This window comes from Labrus bergylta, chromosome 2 (genome assembly GCF_963930695.1).
Source record: "Labrus bergylta chromosome 2, fLabBer1.1, whole genome shotgun sequence".
In the NCBI taxonomy this organism is placed as follows: domain Eukaryota; kingdom Metazoa; phylum Chordata; class Actinopteri; order Labriformes; family Labridae; genus Labrus; species Labrus bergylta.
Genome location: NC_089196.1, coordinates 31,301,181 through 31,321,606, shown reverse-complemented (window position 1 = coordinate 31,321,606; position 20,426 = coordinate 31,301,181). Strand labels below are relative to the sequence as shown.

The window sequence follows — 20,426 nt, the reverse complement described above, 5'->3', positions numbered from 1 at the left end:
CTGCCTGCTGACTGTGAGATACGTCTTCGCCTGTCAGATATCTGTAGGGGGAAGTCAAGTGAAAGCACATGTGAGTCCTGACCAGGTGTGAAGAGCCGAGTCCTCTCAGGTCTCCATAACACCGCACCGCCCACACACAGCCTCGGCTCTGACAGCTGATCTGAACACTGCTCTACCTGTCTCTGCTACCGAGTCTGAAGGTTTGCAAACGAGAGAGAAAGAAAGAAAGACAGCTTAAACAGAGCAGGCTGACTGACGGACAGCACACAGGCTGATGTGCAGTAATGGACTCAATGACAGGGAGAGGGAAGCTTTAGACATCATCAACCAGAGAGGAGGGTTATTACCCGTAAGGTTGTCAAAATATTTTATACTTGTCAATACTAGTGATCCAAAACGCCAAAATGTGTGTTATTTTATGAGTAAGAGGATGAAAAAGTACTGAAGTTAGGCAGCTAAGAGAATTTTGAATCCACAAGCAAACGCTAAGCCCTGCATGGCCTGACTCCTACTGACTCCAGCAGCCTCCATCTAATCATCTTCATCATCATCATGTGATCAGGGCCGTTTGACACTTCCTCTTTTATATTTTAAATCCAGAGGTGATAGAGTGTTTGTGACGGTGGCAGCTCCTAAACTCTGGATCAGTCGTCCCCACAGCGTCAGGTCTGCAGGATCTGGAGTTTCTTTTAAACGTCTGATAAAAACTCATTTTCATAGGTAAGCATTTTTTTAAATAAATTCTGTCTGTCTGTGTATTTGACTTGTGTTTGAATGCATGCTGGTTTAGATGATTTATATTGTTATGTGTGTATGTGTGCTTTTCTGAGTTTCCTCAACAGCAGCATCGTATGGAGGAGGAAAGTATGGACGCCCGAGGAGAAGACTTACTTCACACTGTAAAAATACCCGTCTCTTTCTCGCATCTTCTTGGTTTTTTTATGGCAAAAAAACCAAGATTAAGACAGCCTCTGTAGTGTTAAACTCCCCCCCTCTCTTTTTCTATGAAATGGTTAAAAAACAGTTACATGCTTACAGACGATACCAGTGCCAGAAAGATGCTTATAGTAGAAGCTTTGTGGTCTTTAAACAGAATAACTTGGCTGTAATACTTTGCTTACATATCAAAAGTGAAAAAAGAGTGTTCAGGTAACTTTTAGAGCTCAGTTTAGTGTGAGTGTACAGAGCGATCTGTGAGGACCAAGAAAGGCTCGATTGTATTTTTGATTGATTTTGAGATCACGGTTATGAAACATGATTGATTTTACAACATCTGCATCACACGAATTTATCAACTTAAAGACTCTCAACACAACTTCTGAACACTTTGAAAAACAAGCGCTAAGTGAGAATAAATAAGTTAAAAATATAAACATGTGAAAAAATAATATTCTAAATGAACTATTTGTGTTTTTCAGGTAGTGGTGATGTTCTCTAGTGGCCAAAATATAACAACAAACCCAACATCAAACCTACGATCAAAACCAGCGAGATGCAGAGGCGCAGTTATCGTTTCATCTCGAGTATCTTGTTTTCATGACAGTGGGAATAGTAATTGAAATTACTCGATTAATTGCCCTGCCCCAAAGATATTAAAGCTTATAGTGTTTTTTCACATAATGAAGGTGTGGTTATAGCAACTGTGCAGGGAGTGGTTTGGTTTGTGGTTGTGGGGCCATTTGTCTCATCTTCTCATGGCACCTACAATTCCTGGTGGCGCCCCTGTTGGTACTCAATTATGGAGTGTAATGCTGAGAAGCACAACTGTGTTTAAAAAAGGGCTATAAATAAAGTTTTTATTAAAAAAAATACATGACTGAAAATCGTTGTTTTTTGCTGTTTTCTTTAACCTAGCTGCCTTAACTTTGATATTTCATGGCAGCAAGGGGAATAAGAAATAAAAATATAAATGGAAACCCCCCCATTGAACCTCATTATGTAACTTTACAAGAGCTAGGTTTGGACAAAGCTGCCTCTTAATGTCATTTCCTTCTTCTCAGGACAGACAGGAGAGTCTAAGCTAATAGCATTAATGAATGGAGGAGCGGCTAGTTGGTTAACTAACTCTGAATAATGTGTTTCTTACGGGGCCACTCGGGCCACGCGTGATGGATGGCCTTACAGAAGCCGGGTCAATTAGCCAGGCTGGGTTTCCCTCCGTGTCGGCGGCAGACAGCAGCACCGGGAGAGCCTCCCTCCGCCTCTGTCACCAGGCCGGCCTGTAATTAATCACCAGCGTGAGGCCTTCTCACCTCACGCAGCCGCGCGCACAAGCAGCCAATACGCAGGGTTTGGCCTAAATTACATCCCCCACTCCTTTAATCTGGCTAATTGTCGATATTAAGCCCAGAGGAGGAGAGAGATCGTGACATTTAAAAAAAGTTCTCTTAAAACCGACAACCAGATCTATAAGACAGTGCAGCGTGGAAACCGCTTAATTTATTAGAGGAATCCAAATATATGACAATTTCCCTTTAACTCCAAGGCAGGCAGACCCAAGGCATGAATAGAAAGTGAAACAGACATGAATATCTAAAGGCTAAATGCACATCAGGGTCCTACAGCCTGGCTTTATCTTACCTCTAGCTTCACAACACACAATAAATCATCAACTTATAAGTCAGTTTAACTAAATTGAGAAGCCTAAATGTTGTATTAACTAAATATATAAACATTTATAATCTCAACTAATGTTACATTTCCCACTTTACAAACATGATTCAATTGAAATTAAGAATATAAATCAAAAGGATACAGCTTATGATAAAGATGGACCAATGATTAGGATTATGTTTAAACTATAGAAGGTCCATAGTTCACATCCCGATACCACCATGAATTAAAAGAAACACTGTGTAGATAAAACTGTCAAATCAAAATACAAGTTAAGTAAACTAAATGATTAAAACTACAACTATACATTTAGAACTCAGTCAACTTTAAATGTCCAGGCATCCTGGACACTAACTTTTCTTAAATTAAAACAAATCGTCTTTAAGGTTTTTAATTTTACATTGCAGGTCACAGTTAAACATCTACAGTGTACTTTCTTGATTAGCTTAATGCACAATCTGTTAAATGCTAACACTGGAGTCGCTCTCTGTCAACATAAAAAAAACACTGGTGTTACTTCAGTCATTTAAAACATAACTGACTCCAGTCAACAATTAATCAAAGTAAATGTCTGTGCATGTTCTAAAGACTTAAACAGGTCTATATGTCCGAGCTTGAAATTCATTTATTATTAATTTAAAATACTAGAATTGAGGTTTAATTCAGCGGCACCGTACCGCACTGACAGAAGCCTGAAAATCTTTTATTTAAATATTAAATTATTATTTTTTTTACATTATCCTGGGGCCCAAAGTCTCAGGCGGTGCTCCTGGTTAAATTGACATGTAGTGTGAATATATGTAACTGTGACATATGTAAAACAAAATCAGATTTTTACCATTATAAAACAATCATGTTTTGTATACTATTCAATGAAGGATGAAGATGTGGACATAACAAGAAAAACAAATTAACCTTTTAAAATGTAATTTCTCTTCTGGGCATCATCTAACCCCATGAAGCTGTTACTTTGCTTCTCTGTCTCGTCCTCTGCAAACACCATAGTCAACACAAACACACATAAACGCAAACACACACAAACACAAACACACATAAACGCAAACACACATAAACGCAAACACACATAAACACAAACACACAGCAGCACAGATTGAGGGGCAGGGACAGAGACGTCACTCTGTGCTCACAGAACTCACTCCTGCGCTCGGGACAAAAGCAGCAGGCTGACAGATGAGGTTTGTGTCTGGGGGGGGGCAGGAGAGCTATGTGTTGCTGTGTGTGTGTGTGTGTGTGTGTGTGTGTGTGTGTGTGTGTGTGTGTGTGTGTGTGCGCTTATGCATTTGTGCATGCATGCATGTCTGAGTGTGTGTGTGCACCTATATGTGTATATGTGTGTGTTAACATGTGTGTGCATTTTGTTGGGGGGGGGTGGGAGGGCAGGGTTGGTCTCATGGGGCAGCTCTGTGTCTGTCCCATCTGCCACCCCACTCTACTGACACCCAGGGGAATGGCAGAAAGGGTGGGGGGGGATTCATTTTGCAAAAAGGAATCGGGGGTCCAGCGGTCTAATGGGCAACAATACAGGTTTTTACTGACGGGCCAAAGGCAAAGGACACCGGCTGGGTGTGTGAAGCCAATCTATTTGACAAAACAGTGCGGGCCACCCCTGTCAAGCTCTGCCTCGGTGTGCCTAATAAGGCACGCACACCCCCTGAAAATTATGCTTCAAATGAGAACGGGGTGCACTGTATTTTTATGCACACACAGACGCTGCATACACCCGGGGCTAATGTCATCCTAATGCATGGCCGTGCTGTGGCCAGAGGGCTAATTGGGTATATAAACACAAACACATCCCCTGAGAGGCGGGAGGGGGCAGGATGTGTTTTGTGCTATATGCTCCCCCATGTTGCTACAAAGAATATTCTGTAACTTAAACATGGAGGCTCATCAGTGCTCCAGCAGCATCGATAATGAAAGATGACATGGTGTTTGCTCTCTCACACACACACACACACACACACACACCCCAGCAGCTAGAGATGCTCTTTTCAAGCCAGTGCTGTGTACAGCGTGATGTGGATCGACTCAGTGGCAGGTGGCATCTCATCCTGTCTTTATCCAAACTGTGATCAGAAGACGGTAAACGGCGCCGAGAAAACAAACAGCGGCGACAGTCACAGTCTTGTGGAAGGGAAGCATATGGCTCTTGCACCGCTGGGCAGAAGGAGCACTCAGCAAGATGAATGCTGAGGTGCTGGCAACAAAGCTGACTCTAACTTGTCAAATTAACAGCACATCAAAAGAGAGAGAGAGAGATAAGAGGAGGAGGAGGGAGGAGGGAGGAGGAGGCGGCAGAAGCAGCGTGAGCTTTTTTTGACAAGTGCCACTTGATGGTGACAAAGACGGCACAGAGAGGAACAGTGACTCCCCGTCGAGGTCGGATCACAGAGAGTGTCAGCAGACGTTTGAAGTCTCTCGCTGAGTTGTTGATACACTGTTTGTCCGTACATGTCTCAAAAAAAAAAAAAAAAAAGCCACACAGACTTGCATCCACTGGGTGCCCACCCTGCCCCCCTCACTGCTTTGAGCGCTATGTTAATGAAACAGTTGCTGTTTCCTGGCATAACATTAATTACCCGATCAAAATAGAGTGGGTAATTAACTGCCCTTCTTTACCAGTGCTAATTACATTAGCAGAGAAGGGCCATTTCAGGAGAGCAAAAGAGAGGGGAGAAAGACAGGATGAAGCAGCACCAAACAAAGCCTTAGTGAGGCACATGTCGAAGCCTGTGTGTGTGTGTGTGTGTGTGTGTTGAGAGAGAGGAGGAGGCCACGTTGGAGGGAGACTCGTGGTTCTCACTCGGGCCCCTAGAGGCTCGGTCCTCAGAGAACAGCAGGCTTATTGGAGAGGAGAGAGATGAGGGGAGGGGAGGGGGGGGGTTGTTGTTTATCTTGACATGCTCTGCTCAGTCTTTAAAGCTCGCATCACAATTAAGAAGCTGCGGCTCATCAGCTATGTATACAAAATGTGTAGCAAGCTGCACGCGCACAGGTGATGGGAAGAGAAAAAAAAAAACCTGAGATGTGGAGGAAAAAAATCTTGATGTCCAGGAAATGTATGTGTGTGACTTCTCAAAAATAAACCAAAACATCTCAGACAAGCATGAGTGACTTTTTTTCTCATTTGTTTTATTTGGAGCACAAAATATAATTACACCTTAAGATATACAAATCACATTTGCACAATTTTTTTATTTTTGTACCGTTTCAAAAAAAAAAACAAATTAAGGAAAAAAAGATGGCTTCAAAAACATAATATTAAAAATTGGTAATAAGTTTTTAAATAAATAAAATAAACCAAACTCTAGAAACAAAAAATTTTGCGAAATGTCAGCTACTCTGTGTGTTCTTTGTGTTTGCACATCCTGAGAATGAAGTTTGTGTCGCGATGAGAGAAATCAGTGAGGACGAACAGCACGATGTGGTACGTCTTTTCTTTTCTGTTCCGCTGCAGCTTGTGCTTTCATTTACTGTACTGCATAGTGACTGGAGACCTGTGCTTTGTTGGGACATTTAACTGCAGAATCTTTTTTTTTTAGGGTCATATAAATGCAACATAAGCAATGTGGAATGAAATAATATCAGGACGTTGTTGTGACAAAGCATGCATTAAAAGTGAAAGTAAAAAAAGATAAGGCTAACTAACATCCTTTATGCAAGAACCTGAAAACTGGTTGTTTTTATTCCAAAGTAGTGCATCAGAGTCGATCCTCTCTGACAAAAAAAGCAAATCCCTGTGAACATTTAGCAAATTAATTAGCAATCGTTGAGATAACTTCATTCCGCCACAGTTTGAAAAGGACCACTTTATAAAAACACGTTTATATTATTCCCTAAACTAACTATAATAAGTTAAATTGTTGTTCTTAAATAAATCAATATATGAATTCCTTTAGTAATAACCCTTGAGACAAAGAGTTTCTCCCTTGTAAAACTGTAGAGATCAGAACAAAAAATAAAGGGTCTATTTTTCTGGAATGTAAATTGTCTTCAAAAGTCTACTACAAAAAAAGGCTCTCGCTAACTCACAGACAGTGAACACACATGCCATTTAAGGTGTCCATACACAGACAAATAGCACCCGCTTGTCAGAGCTGCGACATTTGATCAGAGTTCTCCTTCATCCGGCGATTTTGAAATGCTCTCTGGTGCGTCTCTGGTCGAAGTTTGGGCAGATTTTGAAGATCCATATACTGCATGTGATGTATGCCAGAGATGCGTCGACGCTCCCCCACTGAAAATGTTCTTTGCTTCCTTTTAAAAATGCAGACACGTGATGACAAACACAGTCATACACGAGCCAGTCAGGTGCTGTCAGCTAAGGAGCTGTCTGTCTGTAGTTGTGGGGGGGTGGGGGGGGTGGGGGGGGACCCTGCCTCTGGTCTTTGGACATTTTTAAACCCCGTCCTGTTCATCCACCTGCATAAAAATAGGGGCTAAGAAATGGCCAAGTGGGTATGCTCAGGAAGGAAGTTCAAACATGGCTGCTAGAGATCAATTTTCCATCCTCCCTGCCCTCTTAATGCCAACAGAGGGGCTAAGTGTAGCAGTGGTCGGGGGGGTAGACTGGGGCGGGTGCTTTGCTACATCGGGTGAACAACCAGGCCCGTCATCGCTGAAGAGAAAAAAATATACAAAAATCTATGATTCTAATCAACCAGCTCTTGCATTATTGTACATCCAGCAACTGTGTTTTTTTTCTTTCTCGTTCAGGCAAAGCTTTGGAGTGGTTAGTAGAAGGGGTTAGACTGCATTGGTGAGTTCAGACAGCGGGGTCAGATAGTGAGTCGGGTGGCTACCTCTGAAGCTGTTCCCCCCTGAGGCGGGGCAGGCAGGGGAGGGGGAGCCCTGGGGCCTGAGCACCGGAGCAAAAGCACTCTTCTGTTTGGCGGCAGACGGGAAGGAGGAGAAAGGCAAGAGAGACGAAGAAGAGCTGGAGCTGCCTGGTATGGTGGGGCTGGAGGGCATAACTGTGGAAAAGTGGGCGACAGTGAGTCTCAAGTCGGAGCACACAACAGAAACATGGAGATAAATAAACACAAACGTTTGTTGTTTTCACACATGCACAAAACTGCTTAAATTTCCTGAATTTCTCCACTTTTCCCTGCCAGACCTCGTCGTCAGGGTGAGCCTATGTGTGATCGAACAGGTAATAAAGACGTTTATATTATGCAACCAGTGCGATAACTCTGCATGTAATGGAGCTGCTCGCTGGTACGTTCTTTTTCCTTTCGTTGATTCTGCGAATACATCCAATAACTTGTACCTTTGATATACAGGGGACAAAAAACCTAAAATGTCAGACTTGGTTGCTTCTTCTGCCATCTTGGATTTCTTTGATTTCGTCTTGCCTCCTATTATGATGATGCGTTAGGAGGATTCTTTAGCGGTAGGCGTGGTTGGTAGGAGGAGAAGCAGGGTCAGTACTGATGTCACACCTGTGGGGGTGGCTCTGTCTCTGTAACCTTAAATAGCAGCACCTGCGGGAATTGGTTTTGAGTGGAAGAGACGCCACGAGGAAGACGCTGGGACGCAAGACACCTGAGAGACTGAATCTGAAGAAAGGTTTGTTTTTGTGTCGACACTTCACGGGTTCTTTTTGCACATAAATCTAAACTGATATGAAAGACACTCCTGACAACCCCAAACCCCATCCCTCCCGTCTGACAGAGAAAATGTGTGAATGAGCAACTCAGGAATATTTCAGGTGCAGGCTGACCTGAAATATTCTAGAAATTTTCAGGAGTGCATGTGTGAAAAAAACACTTTAAGGACAATGTAGTAGTCTTACTGTAGGGAGAGCCCGTCGGGGAGGCACTGCTGAAACCAGGAGAGCCAGGTACTCCCAGGCTGGTCATGGGAACCGTTCCATAGCCTCCAGTCATCCCTCCACTGCCCCCATAGCTCGAATGCTGAGGAGTGGAGGCTGATGGGTAACCCCTTGGAGACAAACTGCTGGAATTTCTAATGTAACCTGGAGGAAAAAAAAAAAGATGATCATGGAGTCAGATCTGAACTGCATGAGAGTCAAAATGAGTCCAGCATTGTTTGTTCTCTCAGTCTGCTCACCCTGGCTGCTCTGTCCGGGGTCTCCGAGGCTGACGCCTAACTGAGAAGGATAGGAGCCCAGGCCCATGACGCTGCCGTGTGCCGGTGAGCTGGGCAGCGCCTGCAGCTGGCTGTGAGGACGAGGAACGCTGTAGAGCGCCTCAGCGATGTCGGCTGCACGCTTCAGCAGCATGTCCTAGAAGACACAACCATTCAGACTGTTAGAAAAAATGCAGTTTAAATGAAAAGCTCCGCCTCCTCCGCAGAATATGTTAGCTTCTGTTGCAGGGATTTTTTTTTTTGGCTTCACTTTTAGACAACAGGAGGAGGAGGTGGAGATGTGTCATCCATATTTATACAGTCAATTAGAAACATGCGAACCTAAGGTGTAGTCTTCTAAAAAATCAGCATGATCTCTGAGAAAAGTTCTAATGTTATACCAAAGCTGCTTCTGTTTACCTGATTGCTGTGCGGGTTTCCGTACAGAGCCTCGACAAGATCTGCTGCTCTCTTCAGGAGGATCTCCTACAATGAACATGATTCATAAGATTAACATCTTATTAAGAGTGCAACAAGCACAGTCACAGAAAAATCACATTAAGCAATGCTAAAAATATATTTCTTAAAAGGTGTCTCTAACCTTGGCGAGTTTTTCTGGGTCACCTGGATGTCGGGGAATGACCTTTTGAAGGCGCTGGAAACCGTAATCTATAGTGGGCTCATTTAGTGCTGAAATAAAAAACAAGGATCATCGATTAAAAGTCATCAAAAGAAATCTGTTTTCACATCATCTATCTTCTCAAACGTACAGTCCACCTTTGTGATTTCTTAAAAAGGTGTGTTGTCTGATTACCTGTGTAGATAAAGCGTCCTGGCGCTCCCTTGCAGAATTGTTTAGATTTATAAGACAGTGTGACCTCCACCACCCCGGGGATGTGTCGAGGAGGTGTCTGCACACGGATAGCGTGCGGTGTGATCAGCTGAGGAACACAACAGAACATCATGTCACAAAAACATCCACAAACGACTCCCTGCGTGCACTGTAAATATTTAGGCTAACACAGAGAGATTAATTTGTACAGCCTGCCCATAAATCATTTAAATAACGAGACAGGCCATATGCTATAAATATCATTCTAAAATATGTTTCATAGTGTAGCGTCATTAGCGAGATGTTTGGGAGACAACTCCTTACCTCACTCCACACCAGCATGCTGCCAAACACCACCTGCAGCCCGTCAAAGAAATTCTCCCCGATGACGATGACCATGGCCCCGCCGGTGGTCCAGCCCTCACTGGGGCTGATGGCTTTGATGCACGGGGTCGCTGCACAGGACAGCAGAGAGAAAGAGAGAGAGAGAGAGAGAGAGAGAGAGAGAGAGAGAGAGTTAGTGAGTTACTCTAAGGGTTAAATGCAGAATGCACACCAATTGAAAAAAAAATCAGAAAGATAATTCTTGAAAAGTCTGAGTTGTTCTTGTGTGAAGCGTTGTTGAAGTAGAGTTAAAGTAGAAGAGGGAAGAAGGAATGGGGGTAATGTACATTTTGAAATTTGTATCATTGCATAAAATATTCTTGAGGAAAAATAAAATAAGTTCAGTTTTTTATCTCCAGAGGTTTGGCGGCTGTAATTCTGTCCATGTGTCTTGTATCCATGAATAGAAGCAAAAACTTCTTGAAGAATAAGACGTTGGATAAATGATTGTAAATAAAGCAATGCATTTACTACAGTACATATATAGTGGTGAGACATATCGGCACTGAGACACTAAAACATTGGTGGAGAACGTATCATGGTGTTTTTCTGATTATAACAATGCAACAGTGTGAAAAGACCTAAAAAGCACTTGTTTAAAAGTTTAAGATCTTTACTTTAAAGCTCCTGTGAGTGTCGAGTTTGGCGCCCCCTGTGGACTAAGCATCGCCTCGTTTCTCTACTGATTTCGTCCTTTACTTTAGGCCCTGGTAGTCTAGTGGTGAAACAAGTGCCCCATGTACGGAGGCTGGAGTCCTACAAGCAGGCGTCCCGTGGTTCAAACACGACCTGTGAATCCTTTTCCCACATCTCTCCCCTGATTTATGACTCTCTCCATCTACTATCCAATAAAGGCTTAAAAAAGCCCAAAACGAACCTTAAAAGAAATCTCATCCTGCTTTCTTTAAACAGTTAAATGAGAAATCTTTGTCTTGGAAAACGTCCAAAAAATCTGTTTTTGCAGCGTGCACTCAATCAACTTTGTCTGACACCTACCACACGTCGAAGGATTCAGGCTTTAAAAACAACAATACAGCAACAATCAGTCTTCTGCTGATGGTCTCGTTTGCTTTTGTAGCTCATATTAGAGGCATCTGTATTAATATTAGTCACAATCATGACCAGATAAAAACTCCTCGCAGGAGCTTTAAAGGCTGGCAGAACAAAACCCCAAAAATACTATAAAACCAAAATCAAAGTCCTGCAGGCTCAAGCACAGAAGTGACAGACTGTGACTTGTCCTCCTTTGGAAGGCAGATTATTTTGGCTTTAACGACAGCTAAACGCATATCGCTGAAACAGTGGAGGAAAAAATCTAAAATATAAAGAGATTTATTTGACCAGGGTAAAATAAGTGTGTGTTTGTTTATCCCCGTGGTGTGAGATTTGATTCATCTTTAAGGCTTTGTGAAATGTGCTCTTATCTGTTACCCCATGTTGGAAAATTATTTCATAGATTCTTAAAAAAAGAAAAAAGAAATGTTTTATTGTAACGTTGTCGTTGAAGCTATTTTGAACCCTTGTCTAAATTTGATTCAACAGCGTAACAGCCCATCACATGTTGTAAATTAACAAAGTAACTCGTAACAGCTGTCAGCCGTCAACAGTTCACCTGACAGATTAATGAATCAAAGTTTTCATGACTCAAAATGAATGTAAATAAACAGTCCTTCCTTCACAGCAGAGATTATTTTAACGTGTGTTCATTGGTTTAGAGATAACTGAGATGCGTTTACTTACAACTGGAAATAGATCCAACACTGTGTTAAATTTAATTCTCCACGCTTTAAATTCAGAAATGACTATCATCTATGCTGTGAGGAGATATAGGTATTTAATGAATGCATTAATTAGCTCAGTTAATGACCTCAGCAGCATCTCTGCTTATGTTTGATGCATCATAGTGATTATAAACGGACATTAAACAACCTGCTGTTACACTCTGTTCCTTTGGATTGGTTGTGTGTAATATCTCTGAGTGTGCATGATGAAGAAGACATGTGATGAAGTTTATTTAATAAAAAAATAAAAAACAGATGGATGAGGTGTGACGTTGTTGTGTTGTTGTGTAGCTCACCATACTCCATGGTGTTCTCCGCAGACTCTCCCGGCTCCAGGCGGCGAGCCCTGCGGCCGTGTTTGGAGTTGTTGTGGACGAACATGTTGTCGGACACGGCGAGGACGTGGCCGTCCACGCTCACAGTGCTGGAGAGGACCACCTGAAAAGAAGACGAGAGGAAGAAACATGAGTGAGCGTGCTCGACTGAGACAGCACGTGGCGGGGTCACCATCTCCGGTTACAGAGGGCCGAATCCCCGAGCAACAATTTGTTCTCCCGCGTTCAGGTGAGAGTCATATATTTCCTCGATAGGTAATGTGACATCTCTGGGATTTTTCTACATTGTGGTGATGACACTGCTCATACGGCCCCCCCCCCCCCCCCCCCCCCTCCACTCCTCCATCGGGGCTCCATATGGCCTCCAACTTTTTGATTCATACAGCGTGCAGCGGGCTCATCGCCGTCTCCTCCTGATCCTTCAATGACACCAAACATATGGAGCAAATCTCCCACGTTAGCCGGCCGTTAAAGTTTGGATGATATATAGTGACCCTAATTTGATTTTCTGGCCGCAGCATGTGTGTGTCCCTTCCCACATCTGCCTCGCATTGGATGACACACACACACACACACACACACACACACACACACACACATAAGTATAATTAATGAGAGGATACTTGTAGGTTTTTCTATGTGGTTATTTACGGGTGTTTATACTTTTCCACAACCTGAGTTTGATTATGTGTTTTGATTAAGAGTATGTTTTTAAGAGATTGAGAAAAGGGTTGTTTTCAATTTGACTGTAAATATTCTGTGATGTGCGTTTTTAGAAATAACAGCGGAGTTAAACCTCCTCACTCCCTTTGGACACAAACACATGGCAGTGATTTTGCAGGTGAAGAAGCATAAGAAAGAAGAGGACAGGAAGCATATGTGCTATAGGTGTCTGGGAAGAGGGAGGAGAGGCGAAAGGAAAATAACTGTAAATTATCGATCAAGCAGGAGACTCCTGTCCGGCTCTGATCACCTTTTAACCCCAGAGATGAAGCATGTTGGAGCGCCCGCATGCTCATAACTTCTCAGCATGTGTCACGTCGCAGGAGTTAAAGCAAACATGGAGGAAGAGGAAGGGACCGAGGGTTGTTTTTTTATTTTTTTCCTGGGAGAAAGGGGGAATGCCAGACGGGGGGGTGCCGCTGGTGCTGAAAGACGGCAGAGGAAGTGAGTCGGGAGTGTCCCCTGTGACCACTTCCTGGGTCACGGAGCATGACCTCCTCCATCTGGAGCCAATCACTCAATTCCTGACAACTTCCTGAAACACCTCAACCTATTTCCTGCACCCTAGCACCCCAACGACAGTCTCCCACATATCAAGCTCCCTTTTTTTTCCGTCTCTCTGACTGCTTATTGATTTTTAACTTTCACCTCTCGCTCCCTCCTCTCGTGTCTCTTCCTGGAAGACCTCCAGAGTGTTTCTCAAAAGCCTTTTTCACACATGCACAAAACTCCTGAAAAATGTTGTTCGGTTGCATGTTTGAATACAAACGGGGAACATTTTTCACCCCCGTTGCTTCCCGGCTGAAGTGTAAGCCACTGTTTGGACGCAGCAGGAAATATTCAGGGGAAAGTAACCACGAGCGCGTGAGAGGGGGTGATGATGTTAGGATGGGACGGCGAGAGAAGGCGTTAAGGTTTTTCATGCTGCTTCAGACTCTTTTCTCTCTTTTGTTTTTCACTCTGTAATCTAGACAAAAAGTCCAGTTGACATAAAGGCAGAGACTGTCATTGTAACGCCAATATCTGTGGCTTCGTCCGTCAGTTGATGTTGAACGTTACAGTGTGATTTCAACAGAATCAACTTTTCTGCATGTCTGATCTCCCACACCATCTGTTAAAATCTACTACTGCAAAGGACATGTGTGAAGGAGCAACTCAGGAAGATTTCATGAGCGGGCTGTTCTGAAACTTAGGAGTCCTGACCTTAAGTGAGAGTTTGAGACCTGAACCGTACTTTTAAAAAATGAAATAATGATCAAATTGTTCTGTTTTTGATTGAAGGGGAATGAATTCTGCATGACTGTAAGTACACATTTAAATTATTTCTGGCCCACATTTCACCTTCTTCCCTTTTTTCCGCTCACAAACAAGCACACACTGAGCATTCTTCCTTGTCTTTTTTTCATACCTGGAATCTCCTCATATCCCTCGGGTTTCCCGCCGTCTTCAGACAGTTCTGGTTACACTTCAGGAAAAACTTCAAGAAAAACCTGCCGGGGTAAAGAAGAGGACACTTCAGCAAATAAGAAAAGCACGTGAAAGAATCATGTATATGATTATCTGCTACTCTGCAACACGCTGACAGTCAAAGCAGACATTCATTATTTTGCAGAGATGAGTCCTGTGTGTGTGTGTGTGTGTGTGTGTGTGTGTGTGTGTGTGTGATTGTTCTCATCTACATGATTACAGCTCTGACATCAATCCCAGCTGTTTAGCGTAGTATTAAAGTCAATGTTATTACACTTTAAATCAAGTGATGAGAATTTGAAGCACAGTCCAGTGAAAGCGCCGCTGTGTTTCAAAGTAAAGTGGAGACAGTGATGTATGCCGGGGGGACTCAGGGGACCGTGGTATCCCGCAATGCCGCATTTGAACCCCCACATGGGAATGGAAAAGGGAACGGAGAAGAGACAACTACAGAGAGAGAGTGAAACGAGGAGGTGGAGCGAGAGGGAAGGAAGTGATAGAGGCACAGGCGCTGGTATGGACATGAATTTTGTTTTCAAGTATATGTGTCTCATTATGTATGTGAGTGTACTTTTGAGGGCGAGAGGCTGTGGAGACTGACAGACGCAGGAAGAGAGAGAGAGAAAGAGAGAGAGAGAGAGAGAGGGAGGTGCTGATAGCCTCTGCTACACCAAAGAAAAACCTGAGAGAGAGAGAGAGAGAGAGAGAGAGAGAGAGAGAGAGGTGGAATAAATAGGAGAGAGATGGAGACTACGGAGAGAGAGAGACTCCAAATCCCAGGTGTACACGGTTCGGCAACACGGGCCCGCTGCCATGGCAACGCAGCTCTGCCGCAATCCCAAAGTCCCCATGCTGAGAGGCAAAAGACAGCGATGGGAAAGAGAGGAAGGCAACAACACGAACACATTCCTTCAGTGAAACACGACGATGGTGCGAGGTGAAATAAAAAAAGAGGGCAGGTGCAGACGAGATGCACACATGGGGAGGAGAGGTGTCTCAAACAAAAGAAGAAAAACAAGCCTGGATGTGATGCAGGCAGCATTGTGATATAATTCTGGCATTCGGTGAAGTAAAATGTTCCCCCCGAACCAGATGTCCACCTCTGTCTGGTCCATGAGAAACTATTAATGTTCACATTAAACAAACAACAACAGAGCAGAAGAAGAATGCTGCAGAGGGAGGCAGCGGGTTTTTTTTCCAGGCTACACGGTTAGCTCCGATCCCACCCACACCGCGCTCTCTGCAAATATAAGTCATATTAATGGAGAGCGCTTGTTTGGAGAGCGACTTCATATTGGCCCCCACAGCCCCTCTGAACCCTCCCATCGAATACTAATCTCTCCTTCATTCTGTCAACGTTTACTCGCTGTTCTTCCATCACTCGCTCCAGCTTCCTCTCCCATGTGAACAGGGAGGGCCCCGGGTTTGAAAAGCAGCGCTCGCTTCCAACAGTGTGTCCAATATTTCTTGATTTGAGATATTTTGTTGGAGGACGATCAATATTGCCGTTGGCAAGCGCGAGATTGTAATTTATCAGCGAGAGCGCGGAACTCCAACCTCAAAGCTGCACCAGTCATCAGATTTAAGGTGGAAACATGCGAAAAGCTAAAATATGCACCTTCTCCGACTTCCTTCTTTTCTCTAGGAGTTTTGTATCTGACACCATGACAGCGTCAGTTTAACATGATTTAAATCACTTTCTACATTACACATCACTATGAAACTTATACAGTTTGTTTCCTGACTCTGAAACGGGACCATAATCCAAAGTGTCCCGTTTCATTTTACTGCGTCTCTGGCTCTCTCCGCTGTCTGATCCCGGGCGATGATTCTTACATTATGGCTCATTTTTTTTTAAAGGCTGTATCTGCCGTTTATATACGGAGGTAAATCAGAGCAGGGAGCACATTTTTGGGGGTTTGAACCATGTGCAAGTCAGGCTGTGGTTGAGCCACATTAGCCTCACTGGCTCAGGCTTGTCAGAGACTTAACGTTCATCTCAGCGGCGGTCATCCTTCATTTGACTGACTGACGCGATAGTGAGATCACCTCCCTAATTGAGAGGTTGTCTCCGTCCAGCTCAGGCTCTGTGCACCGTCGGAGGGTTCTTGACCTTGTTTGTTGACATCTTCTCATCATTCCTTGTTTGTATGACACCAGATGCCTCACACACACACACACACACACACACACACAGAAACACACACATTCACATGCTTGCATGCACACTCTAATATGCCAATCCCCCCCCACCCCACCCCACCTTTGCCCCCCTCCCAAAAACCCATTGAGTCAACTTTTCACCCCCCTCAGTTCGGACGCACACAGCTGCAAATGCTGAAATTAAAGCGAGACATTGACGCATATATTAGCATGCATTAGCCGCTTCCCCCTGCCCACTTAACATGCAAATCTCCCAGCCCCGTCGCCTCGCACCTTCTGCCACACATTCATTTGCTGAATTATAATTAGACTAATCTTGCATAATTAATAAGAAGTCGAGGACCCTCTGTTTTTTTTTTTTTTATCCCCTCCTCTATTGTGGTTGCAAAAGTTTAATATTGCTGTTGTTTGTTTTTGTTTGGGTAATGTGATACACCCACACACACCTCCCCATCCAGAGGGAGGAGACGAGGAGAACATGCAGAGGACTGGAGGTGAGCTGCATGTCACAGGGACATTATTTTCAAAGAGGTACACGTAATATAAATGTTCTTTACATCACAGACTATTGGATAGAGCAGCCTAAAACTGTGATTCTATTTGTTTTTAACGGCTCTGAAGTCTGTCAAATAAAGCGAATAAAGCTAATAGGAAGCGTTTATATCCATCTCTGTAACTCTGCAAACCCTTAATGAACATGCATCATTACATTTTATTTTACTCAGTTTCCCCATTTCTGTTGTTTTCTTGAGATCTTGACTTTTCTTATGTTGTTATCTCAGGATAACGAAGCTGCTCGTCTTCTGATTCCTCCCTAATTTCAAGAAAATTAGCTTGTTATCACGTGGAAATCAGCAATGTTGTCTCAAGATAATGAGATAAATAAGTCAAGATCTTAAGAACACAACAGTAATGTGCTCTTTAACAGGGAAAAGGTGTAAAATTAAATGTATGGATATCCACTCAGGGCTTCCCTAACATTGTCTCTATAAGGATAATTATTTACAGTACAAAAAGGCATTTCCGTGTTGTCGATTAATTGTTGTCTTTCACTTTGTGAAGCTGAACAAACCGAGCATTTTTCTCTTATAACAGTAAAGTAATACCTTCCTGTGGCATTAGATTTCTCTCAAATAGAACAAAAATATTTATAAAAGCACGCTTCGTGATTGTTTTTGTTCCATATTGATGACAAATTTGAAATGTAATTGAATTACACAGAGTTCGCTCCGGCCGGCGAAGGGAAACCAAGTTTTTATCTTCCAGCAGATCTCCCCTCCACAGGCTCACTTAAAACAGGAAACACAAACAAAACATAGACTCAAGTCTTAAACCTTGGGATCGTTTTCCACTGCGGCACCACAGGGACTCTGTTTTTTTTCTTTTCTGTCTTCACTTCTGCATCTCTGTCAAGGCCTCCGATCCCCTTTGTCTGCATCTGCTTCAGTTCCCAAGACTAAACACAGGCCTCGCAGTGAGAGGCCGCCGGCCACACGGTGACAACTTGCTTAACAAAAAAACGCCCAAACAGCAAGTCACTGCGCTAAAAACAATAGAAGAAATGTCGTTTTTTGTACATGTTTCCCTCCTCAGTGTGGACTCCAGTTTCACGTTTCTCACTTCTTCAGGGCATCTGTTACACATAAGTGTTACACACTCTGCTTTACACATGGCCTTAATCACGCAGAGAGCACCTCAGCAGCACAGGACCCCCAACAAAAATGTTCATAGGCATTCATCAGCACTAATCACTGTTGACATAAACTGCCTTTTCACATAGACATAAAACACATCGCCCTCTGCGCTCATTGTAAATGAAGGTTTACTGGTAGCAGCCGCTCTTCAAGCATGTGATGGTTCAAGTTAGTTACCATCACAGCTGGAAAACTTTCTCCACTCGTCTGCTGATTTTAGGTCGTCAATTTCGGACTGCTGCACCAAAAGGTGACATATTTATGATTTAATGCCAAAAAAAAAAAAATGTGAGGGGGGAATTAAGGAAAAGAATGAAGGGGAGGAGATTATCAGAAATTTTGATCAGCAGACGTGGATGCCCTGCAGCTGAAACAGAGGGGAAGTGGAAACAAGTAGAAAGAGGAGGAGACACAACTAATTCTGACTCTCTCCATTTGTTAAATGGCTAATGAGTGTGAGTAAATAGAGAGAGAGACAATGTAGGGACAGCAAGATGGAGAGGATGAGAGGAGGAAAAGACGGAGGAAGAGAATGTTGATGTCCTGTATTCAATGCCATCACTCATCAGACATCCCCCCCACCCACCCACCCACCCTGAAAAAACAAAACAGTGTCCTGACATCGCGGTGGAGGGGAGCTTAGGGGAGGGAGGGAGGAAAATTAGGAAACCAGATGTGAAGCATTAAAACATACTGACATGCAGAGGGCCTTCCTCTGCCACACTCACACACTGAGAGCACTAACTCATACTGCAGGCCCAGATGCATGCATGTCCCACACGCACGCACGCACACACACACACACACACACACACACACACACACACACACACACACTCATGCAAACGTTCTCAAAGAAATACACAAGAATGAATCCTGACCTGCATGTTAACATCAGCCATGCAAAATTAAACAGACTTGCAGAAAGGTCGACTCCTAAACAAATGTGTAAAAGTCACATGTCTGTCCTTGGTTTGTTGATTATAAATATGCAATGGGCCAAAAGCATGTTAGAGCTCACAGCTGGGATTTGGATAAACTTCTGCTAAAAATCTGCAGACATATGAATGCACACGTGCTGCAAACACACTTACATGCAAACATTCTTGCAATAAGTTAATACACAAGAATAAATCCTGACCTGCATGTTAACATCAGTTATATACAATTAAACAGATCTGCAGAAAGGTTGACTCCAAAACAAAGATCTGAAAGTCCCATCTTCGCCCTTGGTCGCTGATTTTTATATGCAACAGTCTTAAAAATGACAAGAGCTCATGGCTGTGATTTGGATCAAATAATGCTGACCTAAGAATGTTCCACAGATCCACAGACATATGTGACACATGCATCCATACATTAGGAAGCAGACATTCATGCAAAAGACATGTAAGGGCACATCTTTATCTTGTTGTGAACTAAGAATTTTCCACAAATCTACAGACTTTTATTTACGACGTTGCACACACTCACAGACACACACACAAACACCCAGAAGGAATTACACAGAAATGAATCCTGACTTGCGTGTAAACATCAGACGTGCAAAAAGGTCAACCCTAAAACAAATGTTTGAAAGCCACGTATTTGTCCTTGCAAGATGGTTTTTAGTATGTAATGAGCGAAAAACATGCTAAAGCTCGTGGCTATGAGTTGGATAAATTAGTGTTAGCCTAAAATATTCCACAGATCTACAGATGGGTCTTCATGCATCAGTGTATGGAGATATGCATCCAATTAGTACATGTACCCGAGCCGAGGAACGGCCAGGGGGGAGGGATGGAGGTGTTTTGTTTTCCTCCATGGGGAGAGCTGTGTTTGGAGGATGGAGGGGGGAGGTGAGGGAGGGAGGGGGGAAGGGGCAGTAATAAATACCCCTGGACCCAGGTCCCCTGGCAGACTGGAAGCTAGACTGGTCACCAGGGTTAACACCCGGGGCACATGGCCTTTGACACTGCTAATGGGGCACAGAAAACCCTCCACGAACTGATACCCCCTCTGTCGCATACCACCACAGGACCTTTCACACCGACCCCCTCCTCTTTCTAAAACATACATATCTGTGGCTGCACTCGCCTTTCACCAGCAAATGTCACACAGTCATGTTAGTAGACTCAAAAACAGCGCAGTTAGAGTTAAAACCTCTTTTTCCACTCTCTATGAGCCTGTTCTCTTAGCTCTCTCAGTGACTTCCCTTCATGTCCTGTATGAGTTCAAACATCTGCAGGGTGCTGGTTTAGCTCGTGTATCATGTTCACAGGCTCACTCAAATAGACAGTCACAGGTTTCACTGCCACCTTTGGACATTTATTACTTCATGTCA

The 20,426-nt window shown here is 43.5% G+C and overlaps 1 protein-coding gene across 4 annotated transcripts in view; it reads right to left on the bottom strand.

The window, feature by feature from the left end:
• Positions 1 to 5,726: 5,726 nt before the first annotated feature.
• Positions 5,727 to 20,426, bottom strand: part of ebf2 (EBF transcription factor 2) — a 36,035-nt gene continuing 21,335 nt past the window's right edge. For 2 of the 4 annotated variants that reach the window (XM_065951657.1, XM_065951658.1), the window contains exons 7-16: positions 14,188 to 14,269; positions 12,018 to 12,159; positions 9,881 to 10,011; positions 9,539 to 9,665; positions 9,326 to 9,414; positions 9,145 to 9,210; positions 8,707 to 8,881; positions 8,429 to 8,611; positions 7,437 to 7,607; positions 5,727 to 7,252 (exon numbers count right to left, since the gene is read on the bottom strand). In XM_065951657.1, the coding sequence (XP_065807729.1) occupies positions 7,221 to 7,252; positions 7,437 to 7,607; positions 8,429 to 8,611; positions 8,707 to 8,881; positions 9,145 to 9,210; positions 9,326 to 9,414; positions 9,539 to 9,665; positions 9,881 to 10,011; positions 12,018 to 12,159; positions 14,188 to 14,269 (1,198 nt within the window). In that variant the 3' untranslated portion in view covers positions 5,727 to 7,220. Of the gene's footprint in view, positions 7,608 to 8,428; positions 8,612 to 8,706; positions 8,882 to 9,144; positions 9,211 to 9,325; positions 9,415 to 9,538; positions 9,666 to 9,880; positions 10,012 to 12,017; positions 12,160 to 14,187; positions 14,270 to 20,426 lie in introns of all 4 variants that reach the window. The other 2 variants (XM_065951656.1, XM_020650713.2) reach the window with 1 other exon arrangement.